This window comes from Myotis lucifugus, unplaced genomic scaffold (assembly GCF_000147115.1).
Source record: "Myotis lucifugus unplaced genomic scaffold, Myoluc2.0 scaffold_68, whole genome shotgun sequence".
Taxonomy (NCBI): domain Eukaryota; kingdom Metazoa; phylum Chordata; class Mammalia; order Chiroptera; family Vespertilionidae; genus Myotis; species Myotis lucifugus.
In genome coordinates this window covers 4616879-4633943 of record NW_005871116.1, presented here as the reverse complement: position 1 = coordinate 4633943, position 17065 = coordinate 4616879, and the positions used below count along the sequence as shown (strand labels likewise).

Sequence of the window (17065 nt, the reverse complement as noted above, 5' to 3'; positions counted from 1 at the left end):
TAGATTATTGACTATATTTTCTATGTACTTTACATTAGATTAAAAAAGTCTTAATAATTGCTTTATTTATCTTCCTATGCACATATATACATTTAACTGTTTATCAGAATTTTTTTGCTGATTTATTTGAAAGTAAGTTGCAGGCATTATGACCCCTGGTTCCTAATTCAGCATGCTTCTCCTAAGTGTAAGGATGGTCTTTTACCAAACACAAGAGCTGTCAAACCTATGAAAATGAACTGAAATCTGATATCTAGTCCACATTTAGATTTCTCCAACTTTCACCTAATTCAACTTTAAATAATTTTTGTGGGTTTTTTTTGTAAATTAGGATCCAAACAAAGTCCACAGCTTGCATTTGGTTATTGTATCTCTAGTGTCTCCTCGGGTCCCCTACTTTTATCCCCCATGTGACACTGACAGTTTGAAGAGTCCAGACCAATTTTCTGTTTGGTTGTTTCCTTACCATGTTCCTCTATCTCATGCATTTCTTGTAAACGGAAAGTTGGGTTGAGGTTTGATTTAGATTCTTATTAAACATTTTGGGTAAGAAAACTTCATGTGATGTTTATGCTTTCCACCACCTCGTATTGTAGGTAAATGACATCAGGTTATTAGTGCAGCCTCTGAAAGACATGCCTATGTCGGTCTGTTTGCTGTGTGTAATATTTGCTGAAAGCCATATTTTTATAAAAATCTTGAAACATTTATCTTTGGTGAAGGAAATATACTAGGAAAAGTACACTTGACATCATGAGGACTGTTGGTTTATTTGCCCTTAAGATACAATTTTTTGAAGACATATGTGTGATGAGCAGGAATAGTCTCTGAGCAGGTTATTGGTCGGACAGAATACTCCCAGACCATCCAGAGATCTAAAACTAGGCCCCGTGCTTGTGACTGCTGTCTGCTATGTGGTAATGAAGAGTCCGAGAAATTAAAAGCAGTAGTGCTGAACAAGTACGAGGTCTTTTCTTTGTTTTTCTGTTCTTTTTTTTTTTTTTTTTTTCCTAATTGGTAAGGGTGGTTAGAAGATTTGTTTATCATTTTTGTCATAAATGAGTCAAAGTTCAAAAAGCAAACAGTTTAGTTTCTAGGTCTGTTACTATTTTTCATTCTGGGTGTAATCTTTTATTAATATGTTTTAATATAAAACATAAAATGTTGCTTAAGCTCTAATATATCAGTACCTCAAATTGGGAAAGAATGGTAGAAAATAAATAGCAATCAAGGACAGTTAGCAGCTTAACAGCCTAATGTTAGATTGTGAATTCTCATTTGTGGTATTTTAGGCACAAAGATTTTTTATCTTTTATAACTTGGTGAGATTGATCACTCTGTTCTTAGTCAGAAGAAAACTAAGTGTAAATTTCCCACACTTATGAAATCACTTTCAGAACACCCATAAAACATCTTTAGAAATTCCTGCAAATGTCTGTTCAAAGTTCATTAACGTTGTTTTTGCCTTTTTCTCTGGACCACACTAATGAGTGGAAGGGAAAAGCTATTAAGTTATTGCCATGGTATTCCCTCTGAATTTCCTGTGCCGAGGAGGGATATCAACTTTGTCGATAAACAAAATAACTCTTGTTTTTTGCTTGCATGTCAAAACATTGAGTCATTTCATTAAAATCAGCTGGATTAGATGCTCTATTTGAACGAAGGACAATGAGATCAGTAAGTTTTTTTGCTCATTAGTATTTGTTTTAGAATAGTGTACACACAGCTTTAGGAAATAACTAAACAGAATTAAAGCCATCTAGGGGAATCGAGCAGTTTGGTGATTCTATGCCAAAAATAAGTAGAAATAATAGTTTAAAATATCTAAGAGAATATTAAACTTGGTTGAAAATAAGTAGAAAATAATAGAAGCAGAAATAGTGAAGTTAAATTTTAAAAATAAAGCTCAGCCCCTGCTAGTACTCGCATGTGGGTTTTGAAGTTATTTTACCTCTGTTCAGATCCTAGCTTTAGCGTTTCTACCTGCACAAACCTGGCAGGTTACTAGCTTTTTAAGTTTCGGTTTCCAGTTTCCTCAGCTGCACAATGGAGAGATTTATCTCATAGCCCCTGGGGGATTAAAGAGCAAGTGCATACAAAAGCTGAGCATGCCACCTGGCTCCCAGCACCCTCCGTACCTGTACTTCAGATATTACATTTTAGGATGTTATGCATGATTGGTATATTTCATGTAGTGTTAACGTTTTTTGTAAGATGTTGTTCAGACATTTTTTTTCTAGAATTATTACTAACTAGGATATACCTTCTCAGTAGTTACAGTGTGTCCTAACTTCGATATGTTGGCTTTTATGGTTTCAACCACTAGATGGTGATATTTGATTGTGTAGCTAAGTAGTCTGTTTTTTCTTTGAGAATTAGTGCGTATGTGTGTGAAGCAGGACTAGAATTAGAATTTACCATGAACTTGTCTCGTCTAGAAAAGTATACCCATCAAAGTGAACTCGAGGGTGACTTGGCCATGTAACCCACATGGTCTTGAGTGCCAGCGTGGCTGTATCTCATGACAGTGATCTTCATCTTGATGTCATTTGTTCTTCTCTCTTGGCTCCTTCTCACTGGGATACAAGCATAATCTAACAGCATCCATTTAAAAGCTTTGGTTTTCTCAGTGCTTAGAGCACCACCTCCCCACTCCCACCCCCACCCCAACTCCTGCCCGGACTGAAGGGTCTCAGGTTCCATTCTGGTCAAGGGCATGTACCTCGGTTGCAGTTTCGATCCCTGGCTCTGGTTAGGGCACGTGTGGGAGGCAAACTGTTGATGTGTCACTTTCACATCGATGTTTCTCTTTCTCCCTCTCCCTCTCCCTCATCCCTCCCTTTCACTCTCTAAAGATCAATGGAAAAAAATATCCTCTGGTGAGGATTAAAATAAAGAAAAAAAGCTTCCCTTGACTCATATGCCCTACAATTTCTCCGCTTTCCTTCTCCACAAACTCCATTGCTTGATGGATTATTCTCTCAGTCCATTCCACTCAGGTTTCTGTCCCCACTCATCCGCTGACCCGCTCTTACAAAGATATATCTCTGTTCTCATTTACTGTGCCTCGCCGGTCCAGCACAGCTGACCCCTCCCTTCCTAAACACACTGCTCCCTAATCTACAGCACTGCCGTGCCTGTCCTTGTTTCAACGTCCACACCTTCATTTTCTTTGCTTGGTCTTTTCTTTTGCTCGTTTTCTAAATATTGGTGGGCCACCGTATTTAGAAAGTGCTTCTTGTCCTTTCCAAATACAGTCTTTGCCTTCTTAAACTTCCATGGCCTCCTGCTCTCAGCACCATCTCTAGTCTTCCCACCTGAGTCCTGGACTTTCTAATATTCGATGCTTGCTTTATACCCATTTGGGTGTCTAGTCAGTATCTCAAACGTAACATGTACAGAGCAGAACTCTTGATTTTTCTCCCAAATATCTGCTCCTTTCTAGTCTTCACTGTGTCAGTGAAAGGCCCCACCCTTTACCTAGTAACTGAAGCCCAAACGCCAGGAGTCAACTCTGCTGGCTTCTGTGCTGACCAGAGCTCATCTTCCCCAGTCACCCCAGCTCCCTGCCTTTGAGACCATAAGGCCCTGGCAGCTGCTGTCCTCACAGACCAAAGAGCCCCATGTGTGGTGCTAACTGACAATGAAAGACCTCGATGCTGGCCAGCTGGACCTGTGGATCCTCTGGAGGGTCGGATCACACACCAAGAGTAAGCGGGTTAAAGCTTGTGGGGAAGACTTCGATGATGGGAGGCAGGCTAAGCTTTTCCTTCTTCCACCACCGGACTGCTTCCAAGACACACGGTTCATCCAGTCTCTCCGAAGAAGTTCTACAGGAAAAGCGATCATCAGGGTTGGTTTTTGAAGCTGTTGCCAGCTTAACATACACCTTGTATTTATTCTCCCGCTTTCCTGCCTCACTCTGGCATCCCTGGGATCCTGCTCCCACAGAGTTAGTTCCCTTAGGCCTCAGACTCTTTCCCAGGCAACCCAAACTAAGACACCATCTTGGATTCCTTTCCTTTTTCTTTTTCTTTTTTTTCACTTCCAAATCCAATCCATGTTGAGTTGACCTGTTTTTCAACATAGTCTGACTCTCTTTTATCTTCCCCTCTGTTTTCACCTTGTCTAGTCTGCGGTCATCTTTTACCTAGATGACTCCTCGTGTAGCTTCCTAACTGGTCTCCTGCTCATTCTCACTCCCCCACGGTCCATTCTCCCCAGGGCCCCCATCACACATAGAGTGAAACCCGTCTCATAACCACTGGCCTGCTGGTCCCTACGTGATTGTGGCCGTGGCTACTTTCCCTCCCCTTCCTCCTGCTATAGCCAGACTGGTGTTCTTTCTTTTCCTCAGGACACAGGTGCTTAGTCCTGCCTTGGGCTCCTTCTGCCCTTTGTCTGGAATGAACTTTCTGCAGATCTCCAGTTGGCTGAGGACTTTTTCACATTCAGATCTCGGCTCAAATGTCTGCGTAGAGACCTTTCCTGACCATGCATTCTGAGTGGCCACCCGGTCACTACCTACCACATCACTCCAGTTGCTTTTCATCATGGCACTTACCATATCCTAACTTATGTTTGTTGTCTTTTTCTCTCCACATGCAGATGTCTAACACATCATCCGTATATTGTATTGTGTGTTCAACACTCAGAGAGTTAAGTCTCCTTCCGTCACCATTTATCCCCCCTTTACCCTCTTCCACCTGCTCCACCTTCAGGCCCTTTTATATCTTGTTGAATGCTGCATCCTCAGTTCTTAGACTCCTACCTGGCCCAGAGGAGGTGCTCAATAAATATTTATGAAGTGAATAAGCTGATAACTATAGAGCTCATTAAACTCGAAACGATAGTAAATGAGAAATTTAATTAGGAACAAAGTAGCTAAACACTGATACTTGTATCTGGTGGATGAGTGTGCTATCTCACTGCCTGGCCTGGTCACCAGCTGGCCCGTGCCTCATGGAGGTGTTATCTTCCCGGCCCTTGTGCAACCCTGGGCTGTTCCTTTGCTTCCTTCCTTGTGCTGTTCAGTTGGATACTGTGAAGGCTGCCTATAAACTGGCTGAATCAGACTTGGGTCACTTATTAACCATAGTGACTCTAAACCACGTTTTTATCTTTTAATGCCTCCTATCCAACAGCTGCAGTAGGGCTGTGCCTGCTCAGTGTGTTCCAAACTGAAGTTGAGTTAGTAGATACTCGGTGGAGCGTATCTGCATCATGTTCTGTGAGAGCATAATAAGGGAGACGGTTGGTGTATTAGGTGCCAAGTGTCCCATGACCTGCCATTGGTGTTACCCTTTACTCGTAGGCCAGGAGAAGGGAAGCACCCATTGGTGGTCTTGCCTGCATCTGTTATTTTCTAAATGATAATTTTAAAAATGGTAATATTCCTGTCACATTTATCATGTTTTTCGCCTATAGAGAATTTTGCCTTATAAACATTTATTTACAGTTTATTTCTAAAATTTAGAAGGAAGATTATTCTATCTTTGTCCCTTACAAAGGTTTTGCACATAGTGGTCCCTGCAGTAGATCTGGCAGCCATCTCTGCACATTCGGATGTGCTGCATGGACCACCAGCCTTGGTGGGGTGAGTCTTCAGCGTCGTCACACACAGTCTGCTGCTGCGAGATAACAGTGGCAGGTGAGGCGGGCTGAGCAAAGCCCGCTCCCTCCGGGGCCCTCACCCCTGCTGCCGTGGCAGACTGATTCTCAGCTGGCTGTCGCCCATTTGCATGTGCCCAGGTGGCATCAGACCCTGGAAATGGTGTTGCCCATTTGTGTTATTTCCTAATAAAGGAACTATTCTATAGCAAGGTGAATACAGAGAGAATGTACTTTTGTTTATGTTCTTCGACTTTGTATTTTCTGCCAAATTCTGCCTCTGTTTTTTTTGTTTGTTTGTTTGTTTTTTTCCGTTCTCTGCCCCCTGCTTACAAATCAGTACATTTTTAGTTATGTTTGGTTTGGGTCTTCTCATGCTGGGTAGGGAATTATACTCAAGAACACATACAGAGGACATGAGGGAACTGGAAAATAGGCAACAAGAACTGATTCAAGAGAAGATAGAACATGATGGGGCTTAATGTACTATGAGAGATATTAAAATCGGCTCATCCCCCCTGGTTTTTATTAGCATTAGCTGGGGACTTTGGAAAAATACAGATGCCTGAGTTCTACTCTGAGAATTTCTGTTTTAATTGATCTGAGGCAGGGACCAGCTTGTGTGTGTGTGTCTGTGTTTTTCCTCCATAATCTCCATAGATCATTCTGTATGTAGCCAGGAATGGAAACTGGTGGATTATATATTTTCTATTTAGCTTTAGAAACCAGAACCAGTAGCATTGGGCGAAAGGTACAAGACAGAAAGGTACAATGAAAAATGTTCTGGTAATTAAAACTTTCTCCTCCTAGAAATACTCAGGTATACATGAGTTAACTTTCATGAAGGAAGCTGTGAAGATGACTGCTTTGGGTAACATGTAGGACTTGCTCATTCCTTACATTTATTTGTAGAAAGGAAGAGTGCTTCTGTGCTGCTGCAGGTATGGCCTGGAGTGTGCAGAGATCAGTTTTGGGCACGTGGAGTTTGAGATGTTTTTGGGACATCTAGATGGAGATGCTAGTTGACTACGTGGCTTTGGAGCTCAACAGAGACGTGATGAAGAGAACATCAGTGAAAGGTGTGGTGGAAGTGACCTCCATACTTGCTTCATTTATTCAGCCCACATCTTATCCACGTGCCTGTGTTCATAGTGATGGACAGGACAGTGCTTCTGTGTTCATGGGCCTCATAGGCAAGGTCACTGAACACTGAAGGGTCTGTACACAATTCCCGGCAGCTTCTTGCCGTCTGTCAGCTAGACGGCTGCAGTCTAGAGCCCAGGGCTGCACCTGGATTGTAAAGTCCTCAGAAAAGTTCTCTGTAAGACATCTAAAATGACTGACAACATGTGCCGACATTGAGATTGATTAGAAAAAGAGAAATTCTTGTGGTGATTGCTCAGCCCAGGAAATAAAATCTTGGAGAAAGCTTTTCAAAATCTTTTTTATATTTTGCTTTTTTTTTTCTTTTGGTCTCCTTTCCCTTTATCTCTTAAATTTTCCTACTTTTTGTAACATCATTGCTATCAGTTCTTGAATAGAGATATTGCTTGATAAACAATTATTCCTTAGTATCTGGTTTTTAAATTTGGTCATGTGCTCTCAAGGACTCATTAGAAATATGATATAAATGTAACTTTAACAACCACAGATATCGAGAGGCGATTCAGAAGTGGGATGAAGCACTACAGTTAACCCCAGATGATGCTACCCTATATGAGATGAAGTCACAGGTAAGGGCTATGAAGAAGGCCACTTTCATTATGAAATTGCACTGTGTTTGTTTGATGAGCTTGATGAACCAAAATAGCATTTCCTGCTATTTTCTTTTTACTACTAAAATACAGTTTATTTGGGGAGAAATTGTTACGATATTATTTATGACTTTTTCTTATGTATCAAATTAGAAATTTGTTTACCTTCATAATGCAGTTAACTGCTATTTCAACCTAACTATGATATGAGCAGATGGGCATCTTTTAAAAAGTCTCTGGTAATCTCGTAAATAAATGAAATGTGTTTGTTTTCCTTGGAAATTAATTGTAGTGGATTTTGCAATAACTTTCTTCTAGTGGATTGGATTCTAGAATTCTAGATGATGATATTTCTCTGAAAAATGGCCTAGTCCTTAGCAAAACGTCAGAATAGGCTCAATTCATTAATAGTTTAAAAATAACATTTGTACTTAAAAATACATTTTTAATATTTTGTGGGAAAGTTTATAAAGAAAACCTCTGACCACTTGGATTAAATTATCTAAGAGAACTTCAAATCTCAAAGCATTGATCATATTTTTGGCAGGAAATAGTTGCAATGCCGCCTTCATCCATGTGCCTAACATCTTTCCTGATGATGAGCTCAAACATAGGGTACATTCTTTATCGGCTGTGATTTTAGTTTATCCAGGAAAAACCCAAATTCTGTCTACTAAATAAAAGTGGTATGAGGACCATAATTTGGATAAATAATTTTCTTTTTTTAAAAAGTGTTTTTATTGATTGTGGGGGAGGGGGAGGAAAAGGGAGAGGGATAGAGAGAGAGAAACATCAATGAGAGAGAAACATCAATTGGCTGCCTCCTGCACACACCCTACTGGGGATTGAGCCCCCAACCCAGGTGGGTGTGTGCTCTTACTGGGAATCGAACCAGTGACCTCTTGGTTCATGGGTCAGTGCTCAACCACTGAGCCACTCTGGCCAGGCTAGATAAATCATTTTTAATCTTGAATCTGTATATACATATTAAAGGCAGGATTTGTGGTGAATTGTATGAAATGAGTTGTTTAATTTGGAACTTGATAATGATGATTGTTTCACAAATTTTGTGAAATGCATGTGGTCCCAAAGATTATTGATAATATGCAGCCTTTTTTTTTTTTTTAAAGGTGAAGGGTTCAGGAATGCCCTGGTTTTTCTGGTGTGTAGTGTGAAGAACCCAGTTGTGGGGAGGCCTGTGGAATGTTTGCATGGCTTTTATAGCAGGAAGGTGTTCACTGGGGTTAGAGTGGGTGGTTGAACACATTTAAATTTACCTAGTTTAACAGCAAGACCTGGGGTATCCTAAAATCCACATTGTAAGTGGAATAAATAGAAGTGGAATTGAGAGATCAAATAGTTCTGAGCTACCATGGCGAGAGTATGACGGCATGGTTCTGACTGATGGACAACAGTGTTCAATAATTGGAAAGGGAATGGTTTACATTTTTATAGTATTTCAGGAGAAGGGAGAAGAATGTGATTCCTGACCCTGAATGGCAGTGGAGGAGTCAAAACCACTGAAATACTATGTTTACCAGACTGAAAATATGTTTTAAAAAATGGAAAGAGTTACTTATGTATGGTTATCTATTAGTAGTTTGCTAGTTTATGAATATTACTGACAGGTTTTGTTTCTTTTTTTGACTATAGGTCCTAATGTCACTTCATGAAATGTTCCCTGCAGTTCATGCAGCAGAAATGGCTGTGCAGAGAAATCCACATTCATGGGAGTCTTGGCAAACTCTGGGGCGTGCTCAGCTTGGATTAGGAGAGATAGTGTTGGTAAGGAAGTCAGATATCTGATTATAATGCTAAAATTTTGTTTTTTTAATGTTTACTTATTTATTTTTAAAGATTTTTTAAATTGAATTTTAAAGAGAAAGGAAGGGAGAGGGAGAGATGTGATGGAGAAACATGGATCAGCTGACCGGGAATTGAGCCGGCAACTTTTTGGTGCACTGGACAACTTCCAACCAACTGAGCCACACTGGCCAGGGCTATGATGCTAAAATTTTATTTTGACATGTTTTGATCAGCTCAACCCAAACATTAGTCATTTATCAAATCTATACAAAAAATAAATAGCCAATCAACCCTTAAAGGTATTAAACCACAAACACAGGTCAGAGTTATTACTGTTATTTACATCATAAACACCAATTCAATCAGGGTCAGAATATTTTTCAGGTAATTTGAATTATGAAAGTTAATAAAATTTCACATAGCCTGAACGTATCCTGACCAGGATCGAAATCGAAACCTAGATCTATGCCCTGACTGAAAATTGAACCTGCAACCTTTTGGTGTATGGGGTGACACTCCAACCAACTGAGCCATCTGGCCAGGGCAAAATTTTAAGTTTTTTAAATAAGAGTACTCATTGTTTAGCTGTTTTATTTTTTTCTATTTATATGGTTTTGCCCATTATATTGTGAAGTTCTTGGAGGAATTAAAACTTATTTTGTCCTCCTTTAATGTTTTTTAGGGCTCTATTTGAAAAAATTCTAAATTTGTAATATTTATGTAAACTTAACCTGCTCTTTTGAAAGACTGGAATGGTTAAAAATTACTCAATGTCATAATGAAGGGATACTATGAAAAATATATTGAAAACAAGCTAAAATTTCTGACATAACAATTCTTATTACAGGGGTGGGCAAAAGTAGGTTTATAGTTATTTGTATGAAAAATAATACAATAATTAATAAATAATAATACAAGAATAAACTCTTTATTTTGCCCAACTATAAATCTAATTTGCCCCACCCACATATATAAACATAAGAAAATACATAGTTAAATAGAACGGATAATAAATTAAAAGTCAATAGTTAGTAGATCTCTATAAGTAATTATTTATATTTTTATACAGAATTGGGTGTATATGTTGGAAAATGAATATAGGCTTGGTTCTTCATTTTCTAATTTTTTGAGGTGTAAAGGTAGGTGTTTTTGGTTTTTTTTTTACTTGAGATTTTTCTTTTTTAACAGGCATTTAGTGCTATAAACTTCCCTTTTCTGTTTTTGCTGCATCTCATAATTTTAGTGTATTTTTATTTTCATTTGTGTCAAGATCTTTCTTAATTTCTCTTTGATTTCTTTTTGAACTTACTGATTGTTCAAGAGTGCGTTAATGTCTGCATATTTGTGAATTTTCCCATTATCCTTTTGCTGTTGATTTGTAGTTTATTCCATTTTGGTCAGAAAAGATGGTTGACATGCCTTTTTAAATTGTTAAGACTTGTTTTGTGGTATAACATGTTTTCTGTCCTAGAAAATGTTCCATGTGTACTCGCCAAGATGTCTGTTCTGCTGCTGTTGGGTGAAAGGTTCTGTGTAGGTCTGTGTGGTCCGTTGCTCAAATCTTCTGTTTCCTTATTGATGTTCCTCCCTTCAGTTCTGTCCGTGTTGACTTTATATACACAGGTGTTCTGATGTTGGGAGCGTATGTTTTGATAAGTGTTATATAATTATGGGGAGTCGACCATTTGTCGTTATGCAGCGTTTGCCTTGATCTCCTGTGACACTCAGTGCATGTTAGCATTACTGTGATCTAAACTCTTGGCTTCAACGTTGTGCGTTTCTGGTACCCTCCTGATCCTGATTTAGCCCTGGAAATCACTGGATTCATGTATTAGCTGATCTGCAGAAGCTGAAAATGTGCTTGCCTTGTTTTGAGCTATAATATCAGTACCTCTATTTTGATGGACTTTTAATCCTCATCAGCAATTTGTCAATCCCTTTCACAGTTTTATAACCTTTGTTTTTTTCTTCATAGTCATCATCCATGGTTAGGGCACCGCCCTAACTTCCATCCTTACATTTATATACTATATTTTATATATATATACATGCAGATATTGTAGATTTTGCTAAACCCATTCATTTTTTTTAAAACAATGCAAGCAGAAAAACCTGGCCTTTTCTTTCCCTAGGCAATTCGAAGTTTTCAAGTAGCCCTTCATATCTATCCAATGAACCCTGAAATATGGAAAGAAGACCTTTCTTGGGCAAGAAAGCTCCAGGAGCAGCAAAAGGTAGCCCAGAGGATTCAAAAAAATGAAGCACCAGCGGAAGTCACACATGTCTCACCAAAGTCCATTCCTGACTATGACTTTGAAAGTGATGAGATTGTTGCTGTTTGTGCAGCTATTGCTGAGAAACAAAAGCCAGTTTCAGATAATAAAACCATGGTTATTGTGTCAGCTTCTGGGACTGTGGAGACTGTAAGTGAGAAGGAAGATGGGGCCACGGCCCCAGATGGCTCCGTTTTTATCAAAGCCCGATGAAGCTTGGCAGGAGCTACTTGAATCCACCTGTTTGATTGCCACAAAGTTTTAGGCAAACAGGCATTTACTCTGGAGAAACAGGGTCACACTCCTGTTTGTAAAATCAGTTTTTCAGATGAGGCATATACAAACTAAAGGGTAGGATTATTATAGAGTGTTTGGACTCTGCTTTGATAAGTTATGATTTAAACTTAAGATTAGAATTCTGACTACAATGGTTTTTGATGAATAAACTTAATCCAAATGTATGAGTGAATACATTTTAAAGACAAAACTTGGAAGTGAATGCTCCAGTAGTCAATAACTTGATGGCCAGTGTTATTAAAATATTGACTTTTTTATGACAAAGGAAGTGGGTGATTTCTCTCCCTCCAAAAAAATATACTGCTATTACTGTTCACTCTTCTATTTTTCTTGTTTTATTAGAGTAACTTCGTCATGAAGCTTGAGTATTTTGATGTTCATGTTTGATTCAAAATTGTCATTTGGTTATAGGTAGATTCTTTGCAAGTTCAGCTGGAAATGCATGCAACTGTGTGTGTTCCGGACATTTTCTGTAGAGACTCTTACATCAGATTTATGCTTGTTTTGACTTTAAAATTGCTATCACCATGGTAGTTGCCACCTTCAGTATTTTATGGATGTGGGAATTACTGATACATTGTCAGAATGATGGTTTTAATTTTTTAATTGTTAAAGTAGACAGTCCTTAACACAAGCAAGCCATTTTTGAGATGTGCATTATTTAAATGAATGGCTCTTATAGCTATATCATAAATTGTACGGGAATGTTGTTCTAGTCAAAAGCAGTATTTCCTTTATTTTTAAAAGCTTAAAAACCTTGTCCTGGTCGGTGTGGCTGAGTTGGTTGAGTGTTCTCCCATGCACCAATAGGTTGCTGGTTTGGTTCCCAGTCAGGGCACATGCCCAGGTTGTGGGCTTGATCCCCAGAAGGGTGTGCAGGAGGCAGCCGATCAATGTTTCTATCTCTTCCTTCTCCCTCTCTTTTCCTCTCCCTCTAAAAATCAATAAAAACATTAAAAAAATAAAAAAGAATAAAAGCTTAAAAACCTTGAAAATAACTTATCTTTTGCTTATAACTGTTCAACTGATGCTTTGGAATTCTTTTTCTAGATAACTTGTTCGGAACTGCTCAGTAAAATGAGAAATAACCACAATTTTAAATAACTAAATTATATCTTTCTAAAAAGAAAACAAACGTAGTGATGTTATTAGAAATCCAGTGAATTAATAACTTAGGCACAGCACACATGGAGACTGAAAGGTGATTTGTGATAGGATCTCGTGAATAGAGAAAGGTATATTGAAGAAGTAGTTCATTGAAACAACAGTTATAGCCCCAAATCAGTATTGTCATTGCTAATGTGAACTGTTATTTTTATAGCACACCCGTTGTAGTACAGTTACATAGAGCTGCTGGGCACTGTTACTTCTGACCCTCAGGAAGCTTTATTGGTGTGAAATTACTTTTATCCTTGGTGGAGATGAAAGTAAGTTACTCTGTTTGAAGAAATCTTCTGTTGGAGCATTTGTTGGATGCATGTAAGTACTGGTTTCTATTTTTCTGAGATGATTTAAGGTTTTCTTTTAGTAGAATGTTTACCTCTTTTTTTTTTTTTCAGAGTCTGAGAAGTCAGCACTTGCCTTGAAAGGTATTACATTTCCCCCCAAAGTTATATTAGAAATTTATCTCTGGTTGGAGAGGTTAATTTTAGAATGATCCAAAAAACAAATATCAATTAATTTTATTTTATGAAAAACATTCTCAAAGGGTGGGTAGTTGGGTGTCTAGAGAAGTTGGTATGTTGTTTTGAGTTAATGGGTATTTGTTTATTATATAATTGGTGAAGAAGTCATTTTTTTCTGTATTTTAAAGATTTGCCTATTATTTTGTGTTGTTAGCTTTTGGAAAATTAGGTTTTTTCTTTCTTATGTGAAAATGAAATATGTAAAGCACTTGTATGTTAAGTTGCATATGAAGTACTTGGTAAATGCTAGCTTTTTCTATGAAGAGGTGGAATTAGTTTGGAGATATTTAACCTCAGTTTTTCCTGATCTTAAGAAAGGAGGAGAACTTCTTTGTGATTTTTTTTATCTGAAAGTGAGGAGTCACTACTTTTGATAGTATAGGACAGATGGTCATCAGTTGGGGGTTGTTCCAGAAGAGACAAGACCCAGGATGGGGTGCAGGTTGTCACTAGATGCTGCTGAAGAATCCGTGTTCCCTTTGAAGTGACATCTGTAGGCCAGGTTCGTCTCCTTCTCACTCATATAAAGGACATAGGATGGTTTACACATGAGATGGAGGAGGAAGAGAAATCCTGAATTATGGAGAAGAAAGACAGCTCATTTCTCCAGGCCCCAAAAGATGCTTAGCTAACACTCTTTTGTGCATGAAGAGAAAATGGCAAACATTATTTTATAGGGAGGTGAATACTGAAATGCTGACATTTACTAAACGTAACTGACTGAAATAAATTCTTTTGAATCTGAAAGAAAAATAATTGATGTTCATGGTAGGATATAAAGATGTTTAATATACTTCCTGAAACAACACTACACATTAAAATTATATGGAATACAATTTGTATTTTTCTTGGTGGAAAATTGTATGGCATAGACACTCATTAGTCAGAACACTGTACATCCAGACCATGCCTGCTAATTTGAGAGTCATGTGTTATTCTCTAGACAATAGGTTCTTGTCTTGTTTTTCATCTGAAATCTAAGAAATGCTACATAAACATTGAAAAGTCATGCAATGTATAGATCACAGAACCTAAATCTCTTGTAATTCGGGTCTGTGTACAGTATTTTATGGTAGTTTTAAGTTGATGTCATATGGCAAAACTATAATGAAGACTTACATCAAAAAGGTTTGTCTCAGAAAGCTGGAGTTTCCATGATTATAACTTATCAGTACAGCCTTTTGAATTTGAAAATAAAGTTATGCTTTATGTCATGTTGTCAAAAGCTAGTTTCATTGCCTTTCCCAGCAGTGGGAAAACGGTCAGTCATTTCTTAATTTCAGGCTTCATGAGTCAGAAGCCCTTCCAAATTGACTTTGGACTTCTATTTCATGACATAATGTATCCAAATGCGTTGTGAGTTGACATAAGAACCAAAGTTTCATAATTATCTTCAAATTAATGATAGTATTAAATGTTTTTTTTTCTGAGAGATTATTAAACTGATAGTGGATTTTGTAATTGATGGCATTTTAGGATTGAAAAGGTAATGTGTTGTTTTTAAAACCAGTAATATAGAAAGGATGCGAACTTCTTTTACCAAAGTAAATTGAAATATGTCACTTTAGTCATTTGCAATTCAATAGACCCACTTGAATGGAAGAGAAGGGGCAGCCCTATAGCTAGCCTACCGTGAATCGTGCCTTAATGTGTGTTGTGTGTGAACTTCACCTGTTGTGTGTGCCAAGGTGGAAGAAAGGTTGAGAAATGTTGGTCTTCACTTTGTTGGGAGGCAGAGGGTAGAGATGGCTTCTTTTCACAGTGCTTCTTTGGACATCTATTAGCCAAGGAATCCATGCCCTCAACCCTCCTGTTTTTCATTGTGGTTTTAATATACATTTCCCTGATGATGTTGGGCATCTTTTCATTTGTTTATTCTCCTTCATTTGGATTCATCTTGCCTGCAGAGAGCCAAGCTTAACAGATACGTAAGCTTGGCAGTGAAGGCTCCCTGCCTCTGTGGTTGGGCAGGACTGCCCACGCTGGGTGAGTAGGTCTGTCTAATTCTGGGTTTGATATTAGGCGGCCGTTGTTGGCATGAATCTAAATTACATCCTTTAACCTAGACTTCTTCAGCAATACGTCCGCCATACTGGTTCCCCACCTGCCTGACTCCTTTTGTCTCTCAAATGTTTCAGAAGTCAGGAGGGGGCATGGGTACTATATGCCCCCTCCTAACCCCCAACAAAAAATGAGTGCAGATTATATTTCAAAGTAAGCACGAGACAAAAACCAAATTAGGAAATTTTTTCTAATTCTAGATTTTTGTGGTAAACCATGGAAATTCTATTGAAATGGGTAATGTTAATTACAAGGTAACATGTAAACATTTGTTCAGGATATTTAAAAGGTCTACTGACTTGGAATTGTGATAGACCACAATGTTGACTTTAGTTTTAATTGGAAGGAAAGAATGTGAGACGAACCATGATATCCTCTGTGAACATGGTCAACTTTCTTACATATAATAAAACACACCCATTATAAACTTAACAGTTTGAGGAGTTTAGACATGTGAATGCCTATGCAATCACCATTACCATCAAGATACAGAATATTTCCATCGCCAGAAAGTTCTCTTGGGCTCATTTGCAGTCATTCTCTTCCACCCCAACAACCAGTACTGTTCTGTTCCCTGTGACTATACATTAGATTGAACTTATCTAGAATTTCAAATACAGTATGTACTTTTTGTCTGACATTTTTTGCTCAGTATAATACTTTTGTGAACCATCCATGTTGAGATTTATCCATGTTACTGTGCATGTCAGCAATATGTTCCTTTTTATTGTGGCGTAGTATTCTGTTGTGTGAATATACCACAATTTGTAGCTTTTCCTATTATTGATGGACATCTAGGTTGTTGATGAATATCTTGAGTTTTGATCTGTTATGAATAAAGCTGCTATGTATACTAGTATGTGTTACAAGTTAGTGTGTGGATATGTTTTCACTTCTCTTGGGTTAACTACTTGGGGGTGGATTTGCTGAGTTTTATGGTAAATATATATGTGACTGTAGAAGAAACTGACATTTTTCCAATTTGTTTCGTACCAACAATGTATTAAAAAGTTTCAGTTGCTCCATCTCCTTGCCATTGCTTGGTATTGCCATTGTTTTTTATTTGAGTCACTTTAGTGGATGTGTAGTGTATCTCATTGTGTGTTTTTTAAAAAAATTTCTTTATTGTTTAAGGTATTACATATGTGTCTTCACCCCCCCAATTCCCCCCCCCCATGCCCTCAACCCCCCTGTTTTTCATTGTGGTTTTAATATACATTTCCCTGATGATGTTGGGCATCTTTTCATTTGTTTATTTGACATTTGTATCTTCTTTTGGGAAGCACTTGTGCAAATCTTTTGTACAATTTTTATTTGGGTTATCTTTATATTGAGCTGTAAGAAATTTTCTATATTCTGGTTAAAAATCCTTTATGAGATCTATGGATTGTAAATATTTTATCCCTATCAGTGACTTGCCTTTTTGTTTTCTCTTTAAAATATTTTTATTGATTTTTAGAGAGAGAGGAAGGAAGAGGGAGAGATAGAAGCATCAATAATGAGAGAGAATCATTGATTGGGTGCCTCCTGCACACCCCCTACTGGGAATTGAGCCTGCAACCTGGGCATGTGCCCTTGA

At 38.1% G+C, this 17065-nt stretch overlaps 1 protein-coding gene across 5 annotated transcripts in view; it reads left to right on the top strand.

Annotated features, from left to right (window-relative positions):
* The window catches only part of TTC33 (tetratricopeptide repeat domain 33), a 22077-nt gene extending 9691 nt beyond the window's left edge, over positions 1-12386 (top strand). For all 5 annotated transcript variants that reach the window (XM_006090147.3, XM_014457063.2, XM_014457064.2 and 2 more), the window contains 3 exons: positions 7262-7343; positions 9018-9149; positions 11303-12386. In XM_006090147.3, coding sequence (XP_006090209.1) covers positions 7262-7343; positions 9018-9149; positions 11303-11656 — 568 coding nt within the window. In that variant the 3' untranslated portion in view covers positions 11657-12386. The remainder of the gene's footprint in view (positions 1-7261; positions 7344-9017; positions 9150-11302) is intronic.
* The last annotated feature ends 4679 nt before the right edge of the window (positions 12387-17065 follow it).